Raw genomic sequence first — 26,954 nt, forward strand, 5'->3', positions numbered from 1 at the left:
ACTGAAATATAGCGAAGCACTGCGGGCACAGTTCCTGCGCTATGGGACGAAATGAATGCCATTTTTCCAAACATGCAGCCCAACTTCGGATGCAATATCCCTCGGGAGCGTGCACCTGCGTTGAGCGATAGTCAGAGTTTTTGTAATCCTCATATTACGATAGGTTTTCAAATGTACTCAGATTAAAAAAGTCCATCATCACTTTGAATACGTGTGTTTAAAAATGATAGTACAGTAGTCCCCATACCGGTCAGATATTTCATGGATTCTAGGTTCCATGACACAGTGAGTCATAGTATGGTAAAAGTTCTTTATTTACTATGGTATAACTGACACTATATCTGTAGTTTATTTACATTTATCATACAACTTAACCTTCAAATTCAAGGAGATAACTTTCGGTGAAATTGTATTATAGTCCTTTACTTATTATTGAATACAATAATAGAATCGGATCATGTGTTGTCAAAACCAAATTTTCTATCCTAACAATTTACTGAATATTAAATGAAAGTTATAGTCTACATATAGTCGTGGACATCCCTGTAATTTTCGACATTCTCTGTAATATGACTGCCATTTTTCCAAATATGCAATCCGATCCTTGGACGCAGTATCCGTCGCGAATGCACCTGCGTCGACGATAGCCGGAGTTAAATTTCCAATCCGCATATTGCGATAATTTTACGATGTGCCATATATGTCAAAGCAAACATGTGATGGTTTTCTCGATAACTGAATTGCAATTTCATTATTTTTTGGTGATGTTTTACTATAATTTTAGTAATTATTGTGTAATTGATGGTTTAATACATATCATGTGATAACTTAATTTTATCAGTAATATTTATTTTGTTTCGAATCCATATCGCATACATTTTTTTTTATAATATAGGAGTAGCAGACGAGCAGTCCACCTGATGGTAAGTGGCTCTACTGCCGCCCATGGACATCTGTAATCAACCCCAGATAGGATTAAATATTCTTACCTGAGGTCGGACACAGATACGCCGCTACCCCTGAGGACTAAGCTGGAACGCCTCGGAAAAGTCTGTCTTCCTTACCACACCACACCACACCTTCAAACTGGAACATAGCAGCGCCTAACACTGCTGTTATTAGGTAGAAATAGGTGTGGTGGTGGTGCCGCCGGAGTCGAACCACAAAGGGGGCCTTCTAGCCACCTTCTAGAGCCGTCGACTTAATCTAATAGCCAATGTGTGTCATATTCTAAACGATACCTCTATAAAGTAATAATGTAGTATCGCATAGTTGGCATCCCTGTCCTTTGCGACAAAATGACTGCCATTTTTCCAAACATGCAATCCAATCCTCGGACGCAATATCCCTCGCGAATGCACCTGCGTCGGACGATAGCTGGAGTTCAATTTCCAAACCGCATATTGCGATAGTTTTTCCCTCAAAAGCGTGCTCAGATCAAAGGAGTTGTGTCATCAGCTTACATGCTATGTCGATGGCTGAATGTTTATAACGTGCAGTTTAAAGAGTGGTTTTTATTGAAACTTTTCTAGTACTAGTTTTTCATTCGACACTCATGAAATAAAAGTAGATTATAGAAGAAAATTGCTTTTCCATAACCTTACAAAACTAGTGAACTCTAATTCTAAATTTTAAAGAGATCATATACCTTCACATCGTCATCACAATTTCACCTTGGCAGCAGTGTGTAGCTTTGTTGTTCAGGTTTGTTGCACTAGATAATGAACTTATATTTCGTACGAAATGCACCTGAATCTATGTTTCTTATTTATCGTACAACCGCGACTTTAGTTTATTAAGGGTAAGCTTAGGAGTTGGTTATAGATGACCATGAGCGGCAGAGACTATTCCCCATCATGTGGCATACATGCACGTTTGCTCCTTCGATCTTAAAAAAATATTTTCTTTTTGTATCGTCCATTTACGCCTATTTTATCGTCTATTTTTAAATATTAACGCCAGTACTTGCCACGTTGTTTTGCTAGGTCTTTGTCATTATTTTAAGTGTAGGAACTGTGTCCCCCGCGTGTTCCCATGCTCCGCGCAATCATTTTTATGGATGAGTGTTCCACAAAGTTGGATGAGAAAGTTTTGCGACTTGCATTATTATGTACTGTGGGCATAGTTGCCAAACAAAACTGAAAATCTAGACCTGCTACACATTACACTTGGTTGGACATTTAGGCTGACTACCGAAAACATCTTTGTTATTAAATAACTCTTGGGCCATATTACTAGGCCGTACCAGCATTACGATACGATGCTGCAACACGACGAGACATTGAATGTTACCCTTAACGTTCTTCTTACTTACCTACGTCGAACTTCTTAATTTTTTTTAACTATTTGCGTATGGACCGGTATAGCGACTACAACACAGGGGTTAATAAAGTTGTTTACTAGCTATCGAACATTATTTAATCTCGACTATATTCTTGGTTAATAGCCTAACAAATGTAAATGTAAATCGGAAGTGTATCGAAGTCGGCGTTCCTATCGGAGCGGTCACTATGTCATGCAGGGTTCCGGTCTTCCCCCACAATATGTGTAAGCGTGGACCGCTTCACTTCCGTTCCCGCTAAAAATACACTCATACTAATATTTGCCCATATATTTCCAATCAGCGCCCCTAGTGTACTGTATCAGAAGTGATCGGAAATGTATGGGAATACATAAACAAATACAAAAACAGCCATTTTTGTAAAAACGTAACTGGTACTGTTTCGTCAGACGTGCCGAAGGATGTATGATTTCAAAAATTGAGGCTTTAGTTCTTGTATGTCTGTGTATAGGGCCTGATTGTGTATTATTTAGTAGATTCCGATCTATATAAAAAAGCATTTGCAGTCACAGTCGGAAGTAGGATGAACGACGTCTAGTAGCAAGTTATGCGCTTCTTCGTACTTTAGAGGGACAGGTAATGCCGTCTATCATTTTGTAATCATTGGACAGCACTCGATAAATCCTTAGCCTTACGGGCACATAAGTACTAAACATTCGTCGTAAGTTTTTCTTGTGTCGCCGCAAACACCACTGTTGTTTCACTTGTTGTTGTAGTTTTCATTTGTTGTTGGACACGTTTCTTTGCCATAAATAGGTTAATAATTTTTAATAATAAATGTACAACTTTAAGTATACGCAAAATATTTTATTTGTCTTTCCTTAATCACGACTAGACAATTAAATTAAATCTTTGGGCTGCTCTTCACAAAATCTTACATCTAACATTAAACCTATATCAATATTCTCGTATTTCTTATTTTGTTACTTAATTTTACTGTGATACAAGGTATAATAATAATGTTTATTGTATTTCATTATCATAGTTACAATTTTATATTTTACTGTAAAGACTTAAACATTAATGGAATATTTATTACTCTGTTGATTGTTTGGGTTAAAAGTACCCTTAATAATTAGTACCTAATTATATTATTATTACAATCTATTTATTTACAAATTTATTACATTAGATATCAACTTATATGTAAAGAATAATACATTAAAATAGATGCCAGGACAAGCGTAGGAGTAGCTTCATTCGTAACGCCTGTAATGAAAAAAAATAAACATCGAAGTAAATGATATTAAAGTAAATATTAAAAAAACTTAGCGACTGATAATGACATACTATTTTAATAACTTGTGCGACTACATTACTAAGTGAGCGACTGGAAATATGGAGAGGCAACTTTAGTATTAAGATAGATTAGGTTTTTCTAATTGAATTGGTTAGGTTAGGTTGGAACATATAAGACAATATAAAAATTGGGTGGGCCCAATGTGTATGAATTCAGACCTTACCTTTATTCATGATCGATGACATGAGCACACAATATTCTACTTATTATAGTATTTTTCAAAGTGGTTTTTGTATTAGAAACACTTCATTTAAAATAAAATGCTGCTCAGTATTTAAAAAAATCATTTGCTAAATATTGAATAAAACGCAGGACATAATGTTTACGCTTAGACAAATATTAGGTCGCTCAAAAATAAATGAAGCTTCTCATTTCGTATTTTAAGTAACTCACATTAATGTTTGTAAGTCGCTGTTGTCTGCTGTTGATTTCTCGTCGCTCGCAGCCAGTCGCTCACTTAGTAATACTGTCACTTACTTAGTTATACTATAACCACAATTCATTATTTTTGTCACTCAAAACTTTTATTTGCAGTCACTCGTTTAAATACTACCCTTAAAGTAAATGTCTACATAGAGAAAAATTACGCATTTAATACGGCGTCTGCACGCTTGTTTCTTAACGTAATTCCAAACCTCTACGAAGGTTTGGCTTAATCAAAAAGTATGCTAGAAGTGCTTGCAAACCTACACAAACCAAGTCAAACTTTCTATCCCCTTGTTTCAATTTGTGACGGTTTGGCAAGCGTCCGTTATGCGACATAAGATATTTTTAATATTTTTTGCTACACCCTAGAAGATGTAACAGTAGTATCTTCGCAGTCGAACCATATTGGTTCTGTCACCTTTCAAAATAAATTTATCAAAGTATAACGCATATTATTTGCCGTTAATAAACAAAACTGCTATAACCAACACAAAGATCAGCATAATTCTGCAACATCATTTAGCAGCATTCGTTGTACCGCTTCGGGACATAAGCTCAAACGGGCCTTGTAATTAATTCATTATCAATAAGTGGTAGATCAAATATACCAAAATAACAACGATACGGCCACAGAATACACAATATGCCAGAAGTGCCGTTAAGTTCATCTTTGTTACTCGAGTTTGACAGAAGGAGGGTTATTGTTCAAGTATGTTCACGTTGTGTACAATATGTCTACTTCTTAGACTCGGGTCCTTATGACTTATGACATCATGTGTGTTATCAAATTGGTCTCAGGTGGATAAAAAACATTACAATTAAGAGTCTACGAGTAAATAGCTATTTGAATTTGTTTTCCTTAGTAAAGTATAGTGGAACACTAGGAAACCCTGATAAGATTAATCATACCCTTATGTTATGTGCAATTGATTTACTTATTTTTCAGGAGTCCATATGAAGACGTATATAATATTAATTTTGAAGTTGCAAGAACCCTTTGTGATTTGACTTCGGAGGCATCACTGACCTACCTTAACAGCAGTGTTATGCGTTGCTGCTTTTTGATTTGAAGGCCAGGTTGATTCCACGCTCGTTTCATACTTTTACACTATAAAAAATAATGTACAGTCGTTTTATGAAATTGTATCTTAAATTACCTTTGTCGGGGGCGGTGAGGGTGTTGGGGTGCAGCGACTGTGTGGACAGCGGTGGGTCTGCGGGCATAATGCGTTGTTATTAATTAACAATCTTTGATATATATTTCGATATAAACTACTCAAAACGTATGTAACGTAGCTGTCTGAAATTTGTACTGGAAATAAGCATAACTTTTTTATTTACATGTTACTTATTACCATGTTAAGTAGTTCTTTGAAGTGTTGCCAAGAAAATTTCTTCGTGAGATTTGACCGAAAAAAATTATAATATATATTACATGTTAAAAAAAAAGGGTCAAACAAACATATTATAGTAACTATACATAACTATACTATAAATTCAAAGGTATGGGTAGGCTATGTGACTTGATTTATGTACCAAATTGTATCAAATAAATTAACCAAAACTAAGCCTAATTATCTGACAACAGACAGCTATGTTTGTAAGCAACCTGTTGAAATCCACATAAAACATTTCTCGTTTTCTCGTTTGGTTAGGTACTACACCTAAGCAAGCGACCCCGGACAGATGGCGGTATGTGTGGTCGCATACCGTCGTAAACACTACATGGTGTGGGAGGAGCGAAAACTGCTCCCCCAGGCCAGGCCCGAACGGGGCATCGCGCTTGGAGGACTCCAGTTGTGTTCCGTCGGAGACCCCGGAGTTCTCCACCTAGCATTGAAGACGGCCACCGGGAGGGTTTTAGTGCGGTAAAAATCCCACATAACCCGGCGTCGCTCCCACGTCGTCGGGTACCTTTTGAAGGTTTCCTCCTTGTAAACAAAAAAAAGAAAAGCCTAAACCATTTTTTAGTCAACCGATAATATATTTGCTCACCTCTGTAAAATATATCCCTCTTCCTGCTGAAATAGTTAGCAAGCGGCACTTGCATGTCGCACAGGATCTCAACTGTAGGGGGTAGGGAGTCGATCTTCACTACAGCGGTAGTCAGCGCCGTATACCGTCCGTCGATCAGCTTCACGGACGATTTCGCGTTCAGAGGCCTGGTGGATAAAGAAATTTGTTATTCGATACGTACGCATTTCATTGAACACCCGCGTGGTGGAGTTGTCGTTGTACAGATCTGACACGCAATGGGTTTCAGGTGCCATCGGCGTGATATATTTTTTTTTATAATATAGGAGTAGCAGACGAGTATGCAGTCCACCTGATGCTAAGTGGCTACTGCCGCACATGGACACCCGTAATCAACCCCAGATAGGATTAAATATTCCCAATAGTCGGCCACAGATGCGCCGCTGCCCCTGAGGACTAAGCTGGAACGCCTCGGATAAGTGTGTCTCCTTTACTACACCCTTAAAACCAGAACACAGCAGCGCTTAATAGTGCTGCTACGAATAGGTATAGCGGTGGTGCTGCTGGAGTCGAACCACAAAAGGTTCTACCACCTTCCTAGATCTAAGTGGTGAATTTAAAAATCTAGGTGTTGTTTCTATTCTCATACATTTTATTTTCATCATTTCAGAATTCTGTGTGGTGATATGGGCAGATATAGACAGGTGAGTACCTAAATCTATCTCTCATACGATGTAAAAATTTAAACTCACACATTCTTAGATACTCGTACAGCCATCCTAGGTATATCGTGAATCGAATCTGGAACCTTTGCTTAAGTATTCGTTGTGGCACGCGTGACAAAATTAATACAATAACTATCATTGGTTCAATGATTTGTCAGTAGATTACTACTGAATATAATTAACTTTCATCTTGATAACAATAAGCTATGGACGAATATGCGGTAATAGGCATTGTTAGCAGAAACATTTATTGAAGTCAAATAGACACATTAGGTGTGGGCTGGAACAAAACGCTGCTTTCTCGTAAATACGAACAAAAATAATTCGTTTTTCCTTAAGCCAACAGGTGGAAGCCCAGACGAATGATGATTATGAAGGATTTATTCCGAATTAATTAGATGTACTGGATTCTATTATTATAACCTTTGTGACAAGAGTGAAAATATTTTGCTTGTTAAGTTATATTACACTCATTTATATTTTCATCGTAAACGGATTTTGTTGCTTTTTTATTTATTCAAATCAAATTAAATCAATTTTTTTTAAATTCAAAATAGGCTCTTTACAGAGCACTTTTTGAATGTCAATACAACTACCACCACTTCACAAGGCGTTTCGTTATGGAGAAGAAGCGGCGAAAGAAACTCCATAACACACATCTTTAGAAAAATGTTTTTTACAATGTCAACTTAACGTAATGGTACATGTGGAGCTGGAGCTAATTCAGACCACACCGTTTTGTTAGTAAAATAATCACTTAGTTTATAGTACGCTTTTTTACATAGCGTTTGTTCAACGACACGTTTGAACTTTTTTTCTGTGAGATTCAAAATGTGGTCGGGTATTTTATTGTAGTAGCGAAGTTGCCATTGAAAGATCTAGCCACCTTACATAAACTATGTTTAGGAATTGGTAATTTATTTCTATTTCTGATATTAAAGTTATGGTGGTTACTATTTTTTTCAAACATATCAGTGTGTTTTCTTACATAATATTTTCATAAATGTATTGACTATGCACCGTCAATATATTAATAGTGGGAAACAGTTCTCTTAGGGGCTCACCACGCCGCAGACTATATATAATAATAATAATAATAATAAGCCCCTCAAAATCTAACTTCACGTCCGGCATGACCACCGATGCCACGTGAGGGGCGGACGCTGGCAACAGACAATAAGTCTTAATACTAACCAGCGACTAACGAAGCTCTAGTTTCCCGTTATTCAAGTTGACCTTGAGTGTTAAGTACCTGATTAATATCCCTAGACCAAGGGATATTAATCAGGTACTTCATCTTACCTACTGAAGCCAAGGTGGAACTGCATACGCCGAGGGCTGCATGGCTGAGGGGAACTAAGTCGTTAGTATGCGAACTTTGGGCACCAGGGGAAACCCAGTTTTACTTACCACGGTGAACGCAGGGCTCTGCCGTGGTCGACGCTTACAGTCCCTAGCTTCTCGTGGGAATAAAATGCTTCTCATTTTCTCAACTAGAATAAAAAATAAAAAATAAAAATTCTGTCCAGTATGCGACTGCTGCAGAATCATCATCTCATCCATCATCACCAATATCATCCACACATAGCTTATTTCAATCTACTAATTCAACTCCTCTTTCATTTGAAAATCAGAGTAATTCAGTAAGCCGTTCAAGTACAGTATCGCCAATGTCAGCAGATATTGAGCAAACACAAAATATTACACTTCCAGCCTCTGCTGTTGCGCGGGGCGCAAATGCCTTTTTGCCCTCGTCTACTAAGGCTGGAAAACCAAGAATACGCATGAAATGGAGTCAAGATGTAGATAGAGAGATAGACTACACGCACAGACATAACCAAGTCACCAACATAATTCATCGAAGTCTTGCACTAAAACATAACCTCATACAGAACACAAACACACCTTTTTACAAATATACTCCGCAATCTATTATAGAAAACACGTCTCATAAACTCTATTACGATCGCGCCATACTTACCGATAGAACTATACACTATAACAGACCGGATATAATTGTACAAGACAAATTAAATAAAATTACTTACCTGATAGATATTTCAGTCCCCAACACACATAACATTCAAAAGACAATAGCTGAAAAAATAAAGAAATACGTAGAACTTAAAGAAGAAGTAACTAGAATCTGGAAGCAAAATAAACTATATGTAGTCCCTGTCGTCCTCTCTACCACCGGAGTGGTACCTTATCATCTCCATCAAAGCATCAAACTCATCGGTTTAAAACATTCCATATATATCATTTTACAAAAAGCAGCCATATTAAATACTTGTCGAATTGTGAGAAAGTTCATGCAAATAGATGAAAAGGAAGTAGGTCCCCCATAAATACTGCAACATTTACTTGGTTTTACCCGTAAATGTTGCAAATCTTACCAGCTTCAGCTGAAAAATGCAAAAACTTGCAATAATAATAATAATACGTTTATTTCAGACGTTGGTACATCCATAATTATGTTGTTAGTGTGTTAGTAACAATTGTACTTATATTATATTACTATTGTTAGTTATTATATTTCTCTTATACCAATTTTTATACATTTATCTTAGACCAATGGCTATCTACCTATTGACCTTATTGCTCTTTTTTGAATAGTAAATATAGAGTCTATGTCAGCAGCACTACCCCAATGTAGAATGCCATAAGACTTAATGCTGTGAAAGTAACTGAAATAGACAAGTCGGGCAGTGGGGATGTCTGTTAACTATCTAATTCTTCTGACTGCAAAAGCTGCAGTACTAAGTCTGCTGGACAAAGCAGAGATGTGAGGACCCCACTGGAGTTTAGAATCAATGGTTATCCCCAAGAAAACAGTTTCAGTGACGGATTGCAAAGTCTCACCATTTAGAGCGACATTCATCCCCGTACTCCTTACATTTGGTTGCATCAATTTAATACATTTAGTTTTATTAGAATTCAAGAGTAGGTTATTTGCATCAACCCAGTTCTGAATCAAGCAAAGAGTTACATTAATGTCGTTCGTATCCTGTGATTGTCGTTTTACTCTAAACACCAAGGAAGTGTCATCAGCAAACAAAACAACGTCAGATAAATCCTTTACTACATTTGGCAAATCATTGATATAAACTAAAAATAGAAACGGACATGGGATGGAGCCCTGAGGTACACCTATTTTAATATTAGAACCTGCTGATAATGCTCCATTTACTTGCACTCGTTGGACTCTATTGTTTAAATAAGAATTTATCAAATTTAGAGAATTTCCCTGAATACCATAATATTGTAATTTTAACAATAAGGTTTTATGATCAACACAATTAAAAGCTTTAGACAAGTCACAAAAAATACCTATAACATCATGTGCTTGTTCCCAACAATCAAAATATGTCGCAGCAATTGAACACCAGCATCTGTGGTAGAACGGCCTTAAGTAAAGCCAAATAGCTTTTGGTGTAAAAGATTATTTAGTTTAAAATGAAGCAACATTTGGTGTAAAAGGAACTTTTCAAAAAATTTACTTAGAACAGGCAGTACTGAGATAAGTCTTTAATTGTTGGGATCTTTACTATCACCTGCCTTAAACAATGGAATAATTTTGCTATGTTTCATTAAATCAGGGAAACAGCCCTGATCAACACACATATTAAAATTAGTGACTAAGTAGGGAGCTAAAATTTTAATGATTGATTTACAACCTTTTACTGACATTCCCCAAATGTCCCTAGTATTTTTAACTGTTAATTCTTTAAAAGCTTTTAATATGTCATTAATTACAATATGTCTAAATTTAAATTTAATGTGACACTGACTTCAATTATTTTTAAGGATGGCCACTGCTTTAATTGGGGATGATTTTAAAATATTAAATAGTATTAAATGATATATTCGAGAAAAACGTTTCAAATTATTAAAACGTAGCTTAAATTTAATCTCGATAAATCTTAGCTTAGATCTTAGATGTAGATCTTAATCTCCTAGTTTTTTTTATAAAGCAACAAAAAGATAATGTTTCAGTGAGCCTTAAGTAGTTGATCTGAATTTATAATAATAAAGGAAAAGTCGTTAAACATTGTTTGAGATTACAAGCTGTTTGCCAACATCAGAAGTGGGTGTCATATCTAATTAATTCGTTTTAATGTAATCGTGACCCGCGTGCATATATTTGCATGTCAAGAAAGATATCCATCTATCGTTAAACATTGTTTGAGATTACAAGCTGTTTGCCAACATCAGAAGTGGGTATAATATCTAATTAACTCGTTTTAACGTAATCGTGACCCGCGTGCGTATAACATGCATGGCAAAAAACATATCCACGGAACAATTGGAGAGTGTGAGACCACTGTAAATCCGTATGTGTAAGTAAATAATAATTTCATTTAATTACAAAAAATCATGAGCCTGATAATTAAAACCCGTAGTCGAAAAAGTCTAATGCACTACACACAAGTACGAGTAATAATTTAAACAAAACAATCATTTTAAGGATATAAAAATTATGTTATAGGAGTTGAGTTGAATTCAATACCACTTTTCTATCACAATCCCTACTAATATTATAAATCCGAAAGTAACTCTGTCTGTCTGTCTGTCTCTTCTTGACGCCTAAACCACTGAACCGATTTTAATGAAATTTTGTACAAAGATAGTCTGAGACCCGAGAAAGGATATAGGATAGTTTTTATCCCGGAAATCCCAGGGGAACTAGGAATGGCGATCTAAGATCGATTAATCGGAGAATCGATCTTTTGGACCAAAAAAGTCGATTATTTTAATCGATATTAGTAAGTATTGAATCGTAAACTATGCATTTGATCAGGTGATGATCTTTAGCAAAGTTGTTGTCCATGTGCCCACGAAGGTTCCAGAGTTGGTACGATCAATTTTCGTCAGATGGCGCCACTGTCGTTCCAATGAAGGTACGAATTTTCAGGTATATGTATGTTAGTATATTATTTTCTTTTAAACGCGGGCGAAGCCGCGGGCAAAAAGTAGTATGACATAAATTAGTTCGTAAGATCACATTAATTCGTAAGTTTTACACAACAACACTTACGAAGTAGAACGAAGTCCTAACGTAAGGGGAATGCTGAAAGCACGTTGCAATGGAGCGAATACCATCACGACAAACTAACGGAGTTCGTGGAGTATGCATCGGTAGTGTGCATGTCTGGGTTGTTAGCCAACTTTCGCGTAGCATCCGAATTATTTAGTCTTAAACTCTGAAGAATTTGTAAACGCACGGGCTGATAGTTGACGCGTGAACGCACGTTTTTTGTTAACAAACTTTTATTTAACGTGATTTGATACTTCGTATGTAGGTACTCGTATGTGAGGGTTAAGTCTTGCAACAAAATTTTAAATCAGTTAGTTTCAATCGATTGAACTTAAAAGATTGTATATAAGTTTGGTTTGGATGACAGTGCTTGATTAGTTTAGTGACGTCATTCTAAATGCAATATGACGGAGGCTCCAATATGACACATAAAATATTGTTTTATTCATGAGTAGGTAATAAACGACTATTAATTAAAAACATTTGAAGGTGGCAGAACCCTTTGTGGTTCGACTCCAGCGGCACCACCGCCACACCTTAGGTAGAAATCCTCATAACAGCAGTGTTTGGCACAGCTGTGTTCCGGTTTGAAGGGTGTGGTAAGGGAGACATACTTTTCCGAGGCGTTCCATCTTAGTCCTCAGGGGTAGTAGTGCATCAGTGGTCGACCGCAGGTAGAAATATCTAAACCTATCTTGGTTTGGTTACAGATGTCCATGGGCGGCAGTAGCCACTTACCATCAGGTGGACTGCATGCTCGTCTGCTACTCCTGTATTATAAAAAAAATATTTTGAACAATACGTTGATTCTTGTTAAAATAATGCCATAGCCTCGTTTTACTATTATCGCAAAAAGTTCTGACATTCCGAGAAGAGTCATGACTCTTCTGACATGACCGCTGACATGTCAGCGATGTTATTATTTTGAAAATCGAAATAGCAAATAACTCTTTGCCATATAGCGACACAAGTAAAATAAAGAACCATTTATAAACAATATTCTAGATTTACTTGGTATATATGATCAAATTTTATTAAAATTTTGTACCTTTGGACTAGGCTACGCTAAGTGTTATAACAAATAATTATTTTTTAAATAATTTAGGTAATATCTGTATATGAACTTGTAAAGACAGTCTTATTTGCAATATCTTCACGTATATTTTCACCATAGACCCGATTTAGGCGCCACTGAAGTTCATCTGGCGCGAGTGCACTCAGTTGTGGAACCTATCGGCGTTCCTGCAGGTCATTGAATAGGTATCAGCTATTATAACTAAGTGTCTTAGATACGAACTTCGAAACTTGTTCTAAAGCCATCAATAATAGTGGTATCTTTGTGGAACAATATTGTCGTAGTTGGCTGAGTAATATTGCAATGGCTGATATATTTGTTTGAATTATAGCAAAATGTGAGTATAGTTATATTTAGTATGTTTAGGGTTTCTTAACCAATGAATAAAAACGCAACTATATCACTAAGTCTCCACTGTCTGTCCGTCTGTTCATCAGTCACAACAGTTTAGGAGATATATTCCTGATACCATATCTTCTAAACAGTAAAAGATGGATAGTTAAAACAAACATAGAGTATGTACGACTCGACATAGTCATGTCCGCGAAGGAAGACGCCGAGCGAGCAAGGGAGCGCGCTGGACCCGCTCGAAGGAGTCGCTGCAGGCGTAGGTAACGCCCACCGGCGCGGTGTCCCTGTAGTTCCGGGACCAGAATAGGGCTACGGTATCCCCTGCCTGTCGTAAGAGGCGACTAAAAGGGGCGTTCCGGGGTTGCGGACGGCAAGAGTGGGAGCTCGAACTGCCCGGCCAGCAACCCCGGGATGGACGGCGGTATGTGTGATCGCATACCGTCGTGAACACCAGATGGTGTGGTGAGTTTCAAGCTCACTTGGGCGTAGCCCGACGGGGCAACGCGCCAAGTTGCGCCGTTGCGAGCCAAGGTGCGGTTGCGTTCCGTTGGAGATCCCGGAGCCCTCTACGCAGCGCCGAGGACGGCCACCGGGGGGGTTTTAGTGCGGTAAGAATCCCACATAACCCCGTGCCGCTCCCACGGCATAGGGTACCTTTTGAAGGTTTCCCCCTCGTCAACAAAAAAAAAAAGAGTATTTAGGACTATGGCTGCTTCGACAATAAATACCTATTACAATAGAAACCCGTATTTCCCGACGTTTTTATATTGCACTATAATATGTACACTTTAAAAAAAATACTAAAAACATTTAGAGGAATGGAACTTTCCGCATGTGCAGTCGACTATCATTTGGCCACTTATAATTTGATTTTCAACTTTCGTATTTTTTGTCAGAAAGAGTAAAGCTTGGAAATCGCTATAATCAGTATAGACGGGACTTTCGCTCAACGATTGATGACGGAATAGAAAGTGTCGTAGACTTCTTTAAGCTTATAAAATGTTTAGGGTATCTACGTAATTTTTACTGGGTTTATTAAAACTAATTAAAGCCTGCGATAAATTTTTGACATGAACTTTTAAGGTTTAGAAATATTGTATACTTCTTGTTATACCAAAAATATTTTCATTATATAAAAAAGATGAAAAGTTCTTGCTGATACAAAAAAATAAATTGTGATTTAAAATCTTTTTATAAGAATTTAAATCACAATTTATTTTTTTGTATGTTACCCGTAAAATACCTTGAACCCTATTCATATTGTTATGTCCAACATCTAGTTAATTAGGGCATTGTTGAACCCAATTCCATCGAGAATATGTAACAACTGTAACAATCCTATTCGGATAGAACGCAAGGCGTTCGCATCGCTCACCGAACATGCCACGACCGCCCAGATTGAATTACGATGACACTGAAATGCATACATATGTAGAAGGGTCTGACAGATCCGATGTATTACGTGTTTGTAATCGATTTTGTAGAAAAATTGTAGTTATAAAAAATACCAGCAAAACACTATTGTTAATAAGTGACTCATTTGAATAAAAAATGTCGGCCTCCTAAAGAATTGAGATGGTTCAAATTTGGCGAACGTATTGCGTGATTCTTGATATTAAGAACATCATCTTTATGAAGACATTTCTTTCCCACTGGGCAGGGTTTCTTACTTTCTCTTCGGTTATCATTTTACAATAACAAAATATGTCCATGGGTGGCAGTGGCTATAAGATACGTTTGTTCAAAAATAAAATATTTCAAACACAAAAAAATAAATACAGGATTCTAGATTTACATTTAAAAAAATATAAAGTTTAAAATTTAAACATACCTGAATTTATTTTTCCAAACTATGTAAAACCAGTTAGATATACCAGCACTATTACAATTCTGTAGAGCGCCAGAAAGCAATCTCGATGGAATGCAGGGGATTCCAGTGATTCCTACAGGTCGAATTAAACTAGATTCCTGATGAATGCAACATGTCTAGGCACTTACGTAGTGGGAATCTCTTGAAGGATTTTATATAAAACGACCAAAAAGTCCATGATAAAAAACGTTTGTACATAAAATGTTACATCCGAACTGATTTTGTATACATACATGTATAACATTGATGGTTTGAATAAACGGATTGATGGTTTTATAAATATGTGGTGTCGTTAGATTCGACTAAAATTTGGGCGTGACATATTTTTATATTTCTTATCTCTTCAGTAATTTATTTCTAAGCAGTCTGATTTTTATTTTTATAAATTGTAGTATAGGTATTTATCAAGTTACTTAACCTAATAAAGTAGAGAAGTATTATATTCTCACCTATTTCCTGCCAAAATGACCAGTTCTGGCATCGGGAAAACTCCTTCCACGGAGCATATGATGTTCAGGAAGCCATCCTGAAGCCTGTCTTGGATCATGTCGAACCTCGTCTCTGGAACTGAAAAATATAATTAGATTTGAATAAAGGTTCTATCAATTTATGTAGATCCGCACTCGAAGGTACTCGCTTGACCTCTTAGTATGCTTTACTTATTAAGTAATAATAATTTTAAAACCTTTGTGGTTCGACTCCGAATCTACCACCGCTACACCTATATCTGGTTAAACTGCAGTGTTAAGAAATATAGACATTTGCAAGCAAGATAACTCGAAACACTAGATCAAGAATATACATTGTAACGTATGAATCAATACAACAAAACAGCCATATGCTAATAATAATCTATTGAAAATCGATTATCGTAATTTATTCACCGGAAGGAACAGCTTATATTCTAAGGAAATTATGCAAGAACCGCCGCGGGTCAAACTAATACGAGCTGCGAGGAGCATGCTAAGCTAAAACAAAGGAAGGGAAGTGAGCTAATGGAATACAAATGACCGTTTTGCTTATACGATAAAATCCATCAATATTTGAAGCGATCGGACTGAGAACATGAATGTAGAGAGACAAGAAGCGCCACTGAATTTTAAGCTATTTTAAATTTTGAAGGTGGTACAACCTTTTGTGATTCGACTCCAGCGGCACCACCGCCACACCTATTTCTACCTAATAACAGCAGTGTTAGGCGCTGCTGTGTTCCGGTTTGAAGGGTGTGATAAGGGAGACAGACTTTTCCGAGGCGTTCCAGCTTAGTCCTCAGGGGTAGCGGCGCATCTGTGGCCGACCTCAGGTAGGAATAACTAATCCTATCTGGGGTTGACTACAGATGACCATGGGCGACAGAAGCCACTTACCATCAGGTGGACTGCATGCTAGTCTGCTACTCCTATATTATAAAAAAAACACAATGTGTCGTCTGTAGATTACTGTCCCACTGCCGGGGATGGATCCACCATACTGGCCAAATGCTAATTAGTAAACTTCTCCACCCTTGAGAACTTTTTTCTTGTGTTGTTTTTAAAGTTCTCTCAGGCGTGTAAGTTGCCTCACGATGCCTTTGCATTTTAAGCAAGTGATAATTAATTTTTAACACGCGCATAATGAATACGCACTAACACAGCGTACTGTAAAAAATGTTATACCTTTTTTTTCCAAATAATCTTTGATTTATTATCATTTTAACATTAGTTAATTCTCTCATTCATTCTCAGTAATTTGTTTGATTACATAAAGTTCTAATGAATTTGTTTGATTACATAAAGTTCTAATGAACTTTATGTAATCAAACAAATTACTGAGAATTAGTGCAAGAGTTAAATTAGTATAAAACTTCTTGATAAGTTGTTAATAAGGAAAGATATACTTAAAGAATCAATGGATAACCTATGAAGGTTCAAAATTCCGCGAACCATTATTCAATTAATAGTATGAAGCGCTCCTCTCTCACCTTGTTATATTGTTATTCGAGTTATTTCTATTTCATTGATATCGGTGTATTCTCAGCGGGTATCCATTACTGCTTGCGTGCGCACAGCGCATTGTACGCTGTTGCTAAACCAAACCCATACTAATACTGAAATTTGTAGATACGATACGAAATTATCGTATACACATATTTATATGTACTATGTTCGGATTTTAGGTACAATATTAACTTCTTAGTATAATTTGCAAACAAGAATTCAGGTAGGGTTTTATGTCTATATAAAATATTTTTTGTTGTTTTTACCTTACTACACAATAGAAAGAATTTCATGACATCATTTCAGTTGTGAAGTTGTCCTCATTTTTTTAAATATATGCCAACGGAGTTAAATTACAAAGATTTCTACCACTCTTATGCTTTTCAAGTCTTATTTATCCTGTTAGGTTGCTAGATAGCCGCTAAAGTCTTTATGAACACGGGTCTAAGCATCATCTCGCCGAGCCATACCTAAGCGGTTGTGTGCTAGAGTTGCCAAAGTAATTTCCGCTTCGTCTCAATTCACAAAGCGGACTGCCGCATCGCTGATGTAATAATGTTGTCGTGAAGTTATATCACGTTTAGTTCTCGGCTTGTAACTACAATTGCAGGTAACGTTTCAGAGAGATACCTCAAAGTTATTGTTACTAAGCCGCGCTTTAACGTGCGCAGTAGACTAAAATAACAATGGGCTTAGAATTTGGTAATTTATAATAAAGTTTTGAGATACGATATTATTGTAGATATCTATTTGTACTATGTATGGATTTTCGATATATGATTTACTTTTTCGTCTAATTTGCAAACAAATAATGCAGATTATATCTCATGTTTCTACTTGCCAATCAATATATTTCGTTGGATAACGATGTAAACAGCGTGTCTAATATGAGCGCCGACTTCAGAAATATGTACTAAACCAACATTTATTTGAATTATTTTTTACTTTGTAGTGACATAGAAGTCGGTTGTATTTTTTGTTAAAAATTTTTTTTCACCCTTTGTAGTGATGACATAATAACATTTATATTAATACAATATAAAATTGTATAAAAGTGATCATGAATTAAGGTAAGGTCTGAATTTACATTGATTGGAACCGCCCGCTCGCAGGGCGCTGCTTCGCCCTGCTCGCTTAGTTTTATATTGTCTTATATGTTCCAACCTAACCTAACTAAATAGTCAATGATAAACTGGCTTTGCAATTTCATTAGAACCTACACCAAATATCTTCAAACACAACTCAATTATTCCCATCGGTTGAGGAGTTACATATTTTGTCTTCGAGGCACATTATCAGACCCTTAAATAGTCAATGATGAACTGGCTTTGCAATTTCATTAGAACCTACACCAAATGTCTTCAAACACAACTCAATTATTCCCAACGGTTGAGGAGTTACATATTTTGTCTCCGAGTCACATAATCAGACTCTTAAATAGTCAATGATGAACTGGCTTTGCAATTTCATTAGAACCTACACCAAATATCTTCAAACACAACTCAATGATTCCCATCGGTTGAGGAGTTACATATTTTGACTCCGAGCCACATTATCAGACCCTCAAATAGTCAATGATGAACTGGCTTCGCAATTTCATTAGAACCTACACCAAATATCTTCAAACACAACTCAATTATTCTCATCGGTTGAGGAGTTACATATTTTGTCTCCGAGCCACATTATCAGACCCTTAAATAGTCAATGATGAACTGGCTTTGTAATTTTATTAGAACGTACACCAAATATCTTCAAACACAACTCAATTATACCCATCGGTTGAGGAGTTACATATTTTGTCTCCAGAACCCACTCTGATCCTCATCATATTTAAATGGGACCAACTTGTAGCAATTGTCCACACACGAAATGAAAGGCATTAAAATAGGTTCATAAACGGCGAAGTTATGGCTGTTATATTTACATAGGTGGAGGAGTTCCCCTATTTTTCTCAAGAACCAATCGATGGATCCTAACCATATTTAAATGGGACCAACTTGCAGCTCGTCTCTACACAATAAAAAAAGAATTATTAAAATCGGTTCAGTAACGGCGGAGTAATTGCTGTACATACATAAAAAAATATATATATACCGGCCGAATTGATAACCACCTCCTTTTTGAAGTCGATTAAAAATATATTTATATTAAACACTGAAGAGTAGGAATCATTCCCAATTTAGCCTAGTAATGTACATTTCCACTTTAAATAAGATTTAAACATTACATATTAGCAATAATGAATCCCAACCTTCCAAATTGACTCTATTTAAAATTAATTTACCTAAATTTTAAAGATAACATAATTAATTTCCGCTTAGTCTTCGCTCAAAGGAAAGTGCCGGATGTACCGCTTGATGCAATAATGTTGTGTGACGAAGTCACGTGCCGAGAACATTGTTACTATGTACTATATGGGGTTAATTTTTCAAGTGAGCGTGAATGGCAAAACCCGAAACTGTAAGGAATAACGAAATATGCTGAAAATCATTAGGAGGTCGATTTTGATAAAAAGTAATAAATATAGTAGTTTTTATGACTTCATCAGATGGTGTCGTTTATAAGGCTCAAATTCTAGGAAGCAATTATAAATAAAAACAAAGCAAGATGATATTTTTTAAGATTTTTTTTTGCTAGCAGTAATTTTTAGTTTTCTTTTTTATTTATTAAATCATATTCACTAACATTACAGGAATGCCTAATTCATTTTGTTACCCTGTGCCAGTAGAAGTTTAACAGAACATTCTATGCGGCTTGTTTGCCAGTGTAGGTGTAAGACACACACTAAGACAACTTGATACCAAGGACCTATGTATATCCAAATTGAATTATAAATCAACTGATCAAACAGATCTCAATCTCATTCCAATCGGTACATGGGGTATTGAATCGTTGGATTTCATTTGTAATACAAACATGCTTTGGGCTCGTTGATATATCCCTTTTCTCCACATGAATAATAAGGTTATGTTAAATAAGTAGTACGAGTAGATGCATTGATTAAAATTAATTTATTTGATGTCTTATTATGAGATTGAAATATTTGCATAAATTAAACTGCATGTATTCCTGGAATTTGGTGACGCACTGCGTGCTTCTTGGTGATCAATATAAAAAAATGTATTTTTAATTTTTTTTTTTAGTAAATTAGTGTTCTTTAGTAAACGTAATAATTACTCGTACGTAAACTCTTCACCCGTATTCTGATTTTAGATACACATTTTAAGACCAGAAAATCCTATGTATGTAATAAAAGTAATGCATTTAAATTAAACTTAACATTTAAGTAGAGATTTTTTTTTAAAAAGAAATATACTATAAGAATTTAACTTTCATGATTTTGACGAACGATACCTCATAATATGTTAATGTTCATAAAGCCGTTTGGATTTTAGGGCGTGCCAAATTATTATTAAACATACCTATATATTAGATAGTTACATTAGATACATACATAATACATACACTCGAAAAATCATTACCGTCCGCACTAATAACCGCACGAGAACAAACTCAGCATCGAGCTAAATGAATTAGAAAATCACAAAACTTCGCTGGAAAAATAAGTAGACGCGATATTATTTAATAAATTCATCGAATGAATGAAAGACAAATTGAACGAATACAAGGCAAATTGAAAGAATGATTAACGATCTGAATGAATTAACTACGATGAAGTAACAATGGAAAATGCATTAAGGAATCATTTAAAGGAAGTTATTGTTTGGCTATTAGTAAGGTGAAACGCTATGTTATGAAAGGTGATTTATGTAATGATAATGAAAGACTTGTACATAGTACAATAATTGTACAAATCAATTTAATGTCTGTGGTATTTAAAAATAATGTTAACTTGTGAAGTGTTTGTTTATTACATTTGTTTATTTGCCTTATTTTATACTAGATTTTTCCCGCGGTTTCGCCCGCGTTTAAAAGAAAAAAATATAACATACTAACATATATAAAACTGAAAATTCGTACCTTCAACTTTGCTAAAGATCATCACTTGATCAAATTCATACTTTACGACTCAATCCTTACTAATTTCGATTAAAATAATCGATGTTTTGGGTTCAAAAGGTCGATTCTCCGATTAATCTATCTTAGATCGCCATCTCTAGATCCCGTGGGATTTCCGGGATAAAAATAGTCTTAGACTATCTTTGTACAAAATTTCATTAAAATCGGTTCAGTGGTTTAGGTGTGAAGAAGAGACAACCAGACAGACAGACAGACGGAGTTACTTTCGGATTTATAATATTAGTAAGGATGGTATTTAATCGAATATCTCCTTTCACTCGTATCACACCACACAACAGGAACATGATACCTGCAAAAACTGACTTTGTGTGAATAATTCGCTGCAGATTTGTGTACTTACGTTGTAGCAACTACTACGCAGCTACAAACAAAATGTCTATATGATGCGCGGTGTCGCTTGTAGTTTTGTTGTGGTTGCGAAGTTGTTCATATCGTCCACGCTGTTGATTTTAAGGGCATAATCTGTTGCGTGAGTGTAAAGATAAACTATGAATTTTTAGGTAAAGCGCCTGTCTACGCAGTTGTCGCTATGGTGAGCTTGTATGGTGGGAAGTGGTATGTATGGTTAGGCATTAATACACGATTGATCTTATTGATTCAATTTACTTTAGCTTAAGCCTTCATATCCAACGTTAAAATATAAGTAATATATGTACAGACGGTGCACCTTACGATATTTCATTTATTGAACGATGTCAGCTCGACATTTCATGCCAACTTCAAAAGTTCAATATGATACTGCAATTGTGAAGTGACTGTCGAAGCGTTATTATGAGCCGGGGTTAGAAAGCACTTTCCTAGAAATGGTATTGCTTCATGTCCGTTTTATATGAGATATGAAACGAGTGGGATAAAACGAGGTAAATATTGGAACAGTTTCGCTTTTGACTTTTTATATAATACGAGTATGAGCAAAAGTTCGTTATTGCAACATATGTTTTTTTTTATTTGAATAATGTGACGCCATTAGCTTAGTGATAGTAAGCATTTTAATTAGGGAATGCAATTCCGGTCTCGCGGGATCCCGATCTCGCGAGATCCCGTGTAATTTTTCGGTATCAATCCCGAAGCAGAATATGACGAGATCTTGTTCGAGATTGTCGGGATTAGGCGGCAATGATCAGCGATTACACACATCCGCTCGCGACAGCGTACAGTTGTTTTTTTCTTAAATTACGCCTTTTTTGTTGTTTATGAACACTTTAAGAGAGTTAAATAAATATAAATGTAACTTTCATCCATAACTACTTTTTAATTTTTAACTATTCTATACCTCGTTTTGATTATTTTAGTAAAACTGTTAATTATTTCGTTACTTTAGTTAAATTAAAGGATAGGCTTTTATTTCCAATAATATTTTGTTTTATTTAACCTCACTATAACCAACAGTTTTCATAATTTCATGTTATGAAGGTGGTAGAACCCTTTGTGGTTCGACTCCGGCGGCACCACCGCCACACCTATTTCAACCTAATAACAGTAGTGTTAAGCGCTGCTGTGTTCCGGTTTGAAGGGTGTGGTAAGGGAGACAGACTTTTCCGAGGCGTTCCAGCTTAGTCCTCAGGGGTAGCGGCGCATCTGTGGCCGACCTCAGGTAGGAATATCTAATCCTATCTGGGGTTGATTACAGATGTCCATGGGCGGCAGTAGCCACTTACCATCAGGTGGACTGCATGCTCGTCTGCTACTCTTATATTATAAAAAAAAAAAAAAAAAAAAAAAGTTTACAGTGATGTGATTTTTTTAATTAGACGAGATCTCGAAAATCTCGGGATCCCGCGGGATTGGTGATTTCTAATCCCGCGAGTTAAACTACTATCTCGAGTCGGGATTGCATTCACTAACTCTAATAGTTCAAGTGCGGCCTCTAGATTGAGAGTATCAATCCTAGCCAGATATTTCAAAGTTACGTATTAGGTATTAATAATCACTTGGTTTAATGGTGTAGGAAAACATCGAAAACCTATTTTATAGCACTCTGTGACCTAAACCCGCATTTTAACTACGCATTTCTGTGTCCAAAGTAGCCGATTTTTACACCGTACGAATATTAATACACTACCCTCACAGTTGTAAAAAATAAACATAGCTATGAACGTTTCATACTTTTAAATTCCATTTAAAAATTAAAAGTGAGTAATGAGTATTTTGTTTAAAGCTATAATTATTTTAATATTTTATTTTGGACGTATTTATAAATGTTTTTGCCATTGTGTACATACTAAGCAATAGCATCACTATAAGACTAACTATTGGGCTTTATCGAATTTTATTGTTTGTTGTTTGAGCATGCAGTCCACCTGATGGTAAGTGGCTACTGCCGCCCATGGACATCTGTAATAAATCCCAGACAGGATTAGATATTCCTGTCTGAGGTCGGCCACAGATGCACCGCTACCCCTGAGGACTAAGCTGGAACGCCTCGGAAAAGTATGTCTCCCTTACCACACCCTTCAAACCGGAACACAGCAGCGCCTAACACTGCTGTTATTAGGTAGAAATAGGTGTGGCGGTGGTGCCGCCGGAGTCGAACCACAATGGGTTCTATATAATATCTATATAATATGTAAGAGATCATAAAGAAATAAAAGAAACAAAATTTCACAAGAGTGTGCAAAAATACCCACACCCTTGACCGGTACGGTGAACTACGGTCCAACTCTTAAAAAGATAGCCATACCAAGCAATGGAACAATAATGTATGAAGACGTCAATACTCAACAGTTTCTAGTAAATCTACTTATAGGTGACTTTAAGTTATAATAAGTTTCTTACCAAATATAGTCATAGGCCGTGTCCTCTCGTCTTCAGCTAGGAAAGTGGAGATTACACAAGTGTAGTTGCCAGTGAGTTCGGTGCCGGGAGAGAGGATGCGTAGCGCGCGGTACTGAGTGTACGGGTCCTGAGAGACTTTGTAGGTCAGATCCAGCTGTAACAATTATAATGATAAAGTTTATGAGTCAAAGGTGCAAAAAACTTTCGTGATTTAACTCCAGTAAAAAGTTGCCTTTCACCCATTTCGTCGGGTAAAAACCTCCTCATCAAATCAAACATAGCTCTTTAAAGAAAACATAACTTTTCGTCTTAATATTGTTATCATATAGGCAGATGTAGGCGTGGCGGTGTTAACTTTCTAGTATTCACGAATTTCTTAAAGCTTTGTATGATATTTTGCAAACCTTATTTGTTACCCTTATGGGTGACACAACGTTGTCATTACGTCATTGAAGAATAAAAAATGTTTTCAATGCATATTCTTCAATAATATTATATGTCGTTGAAACAGCATCTCAAGCGCTTTACCGTATTATCTATGCCAGAATATTAAGAAGATTTTGAACGCGAAAAATTCCAGCAATAAAATATTATAGGCATCGCTTGCAGTTTGATCTCGGCAAATTTGATTCTCTCCGAGAATCTGCATATCCAATATTGTCAATCTGGGTTTTACAAGCTTAGATGAAGATTGCACTGATCTTAAAAAACATGTAAAATAAAATTTAAGGGAGTAAAATCCTTTGTGGTTCGACTTTGTCAGCGCCACCGTCACACTAATTTCTGCTTAATAGAAGGAGTGTTAAGCTCTGCTGTGTTCTAATTTAAAGGATGTAGTAAGGGAGACATACTTATACGAGGCATTCCTCAGATGCAGCAATGCATCTAGCTAACCTCAGATGAGAATCTTGTTTTATCGGGTATTAATTCCAGATGTTAATAGGCAAAAAGACTTGAAATCAGGTGGGCTACATGTTCAGTTGTTTAGTCAATATTATAAAAAAATGTATCTGTATGATTGTTACCTTATTCCTCAAAATTCCCAAGGCTTGCGGCTTATGGGGCGGGATCCACTGGTAAACTTGGTGCGAGCGATCCATGTAGAACCATTTAATCACGAGCCCTGTCACATTGCTCAGCACGTAGTCACAGTCTAATGTGATGGCATCTTTTGTCCCGTATTGGAGGACCTCGGGTATCCGGGTGTTCACTATTCTGACGGAGTAAACATCTGAAATAAACAAATGCATCAATCAGTTCTTGGAAGATATAGAATTCTACTTTAACAGGAACTTAGCACAGGAGTTGGTAAAAGACCTGGCAGGCAGGGAAAGTTTACTACAGGAACGGAGGTGATCATTATTAGTTCTTGAAAGTGTTATTTTTATTCGACTTTTTAAATATAGACATTCATAGAAACGGAATTTGATAGTTAACGATATTAATTACTTGTTATGTAACCATTGATAGCCTTGTGGTTGAAATTATTCCTCTCACTTCCCCGTCGGGGGATTCGAGGTTCGAATCTCAGGCATTTGAGTCACTAGCTATATAGGTGAAGGAAAACATTGTAAGGAAACCCTCACGCCTGAGTGTGTCTTCAAAAGTGTTCTTAAAGATCTGTAAAGCCTACTGATGTGTGTACCTAATTCTATTCCTAGTCTAATTCGCACTTGGCCAACTCAGAATATATCCTTAAACCACCTAAGACCACTGTACACAAGCAAGACGCGTCTACTCTCTGCAACTAAATAATTTATATCAATCTAAAGTAGGTCTCGTTCAAAGTATTTCGTAACCACCTATTCAATTCAGATTTTTTGAGATCATAAATTTACAATAAAACTGTTTGTATGGACTATATTAATTATATTTCAACAATTTTAATTAAAAGTAGCTTGTTATAAAACTTCATGTTTAAATGAGATAAGAATCTATTCTTTAATATTACAATTAGATATTAATTTTAGAAAATTAAGATATAACGTTTTTTGATGCTTTTGAAATGTGAGACGATTTTTAGGATTTCGAAAATATTATTTTCCCATCGTCATCAATCCATTATTGTCCCACGGGTCTCCTCTCAGAATGAGAAGGATTAGGCCATAGTCCACCGCGCTGGCCAAGTGCGTATTGGTAGACTTCACATACCTTTGAGATTTTTTTTATACAAGTCTCTCAGGTATGCAGATTTCTTCACGATGTTTCCTTCACCGTTTTAAGCAAGTATTAATTAATTTCTAATACGCACATAACTTTGAAAAATCAGAGGTGCGTGCCTGGGATTTGAACCTCGGAATCCTCATTCGAGGTGCCGAGTTTCTTAACCATTAGGCTATCACTGCTTTTTTGATATCAATTATTTTCCAATATTGTATATCAATTCGTGGAATATACGAATAAATAATGAAATAGCGTTAACTAAGGTTCATTTTTGTAGGTATAGATTTTTTGATTTTGTATTTACATATTAAGTGTTCTGAGTATTGTAATCATAATATTTCAAATTAAAAAATTATAACATCCTACATAATTTTATTTGAAATATTTTGATAGTTTGCAATTATCCTTCACTCGTGAACTTTTTTCTATCACTAAGTAGTTTGGAAAATATTGCATGCACTCAGCAGCAAGTCAGTTTTTTGGATTCCGTACCAAAGAGCAAAAAGGCTGTCTGTTAGTCTGTCACTGAGGTCTTTTGAGTCGTAATAGATAGAAACTTATTTTTTTGCGAAGTATGTGTAACGGCCACCGTTAACTGTCTATACTATGTTGTCTATAACAACACGTACTAAAATTAAACAAACACTTGAAAATAAATGGGGGTCGCCATACAAGAAACCACTATTTTAGACGCGTTTCGCTTTATCTATTGAACTATAATAGGTAAACAGTTCAAATGCATCTACTTCTATGATCGTTATGATAAAAATATTAAAAATAAAAAATAAATGAAAATTGGTGGGAAGGAACCATTCGGATGAGAGTTCGTCCCGCACCTAGCTATTATTTTACCTTTTCGGTCTACATTTGCATTTTTTAATCAACAGATTCCTTCCAAT

General features: G+C 36.0%; 1 protein-coding gene across 1 annotated transcript in view; it reads right to left on the bottom strand.

Annotated features, from left to right (window-relative positions):
• Window positions 1–3,127: 3,127 nt before the first annotated feature.
• The window catches only part of LOC140751893 (uncharacterized), a 35,751-nt gene continuing 11,924 nt past the window's right edge, over window positions 3,128–26,954 (bottom strand). Inside the window, exons 2-7 of the mRNA XM_073085995.1 lie at window positions 24,918–25,123; window positions 23,893–24,046; window positions 15,550–15,667; window positions 6,063–6,229; window positions 5,225–5,281; window positions 3,128–3,550 (exon numbers count right to left, since the gene is read on the bottom strand). Coding sequence (XP_072942096.1) covers window positions 3,477–3,550; window positions 5,225–5,281; window positions 6,063–6,229; window positions 15,550–15,667; window positions 23,893–24,046; window positions 24,918–25,123 — 776 coding nt within the window. The 3' untranslated portion in view covers window positions 3,128–3,476. The remainder of the gene's footprint in view (window positions 3,551–5,224; window positions 5,282–6,062; window positions 6,230–15,549; window positions 15,668–23,892; window positions 24,047–24,917; window positions 25,124–26,954) is intronic.

Source organism: Epargyreus clarus, unplaced genomic scaffold (genome assembly GCF_041222505.1).
Source record: "Epargyreus clarus isolate Ecla_fem2 unplaced genomic scaffold, WU_Ecla_fem_2.2 ptg000023l, whole genome shotgun sequence".
NCBI lineage: Eukaryota > Metazoa > Arthropoda > Insecta > Lepidoptera > Hesperiidae > Epargyreus > Epargyreus clarus.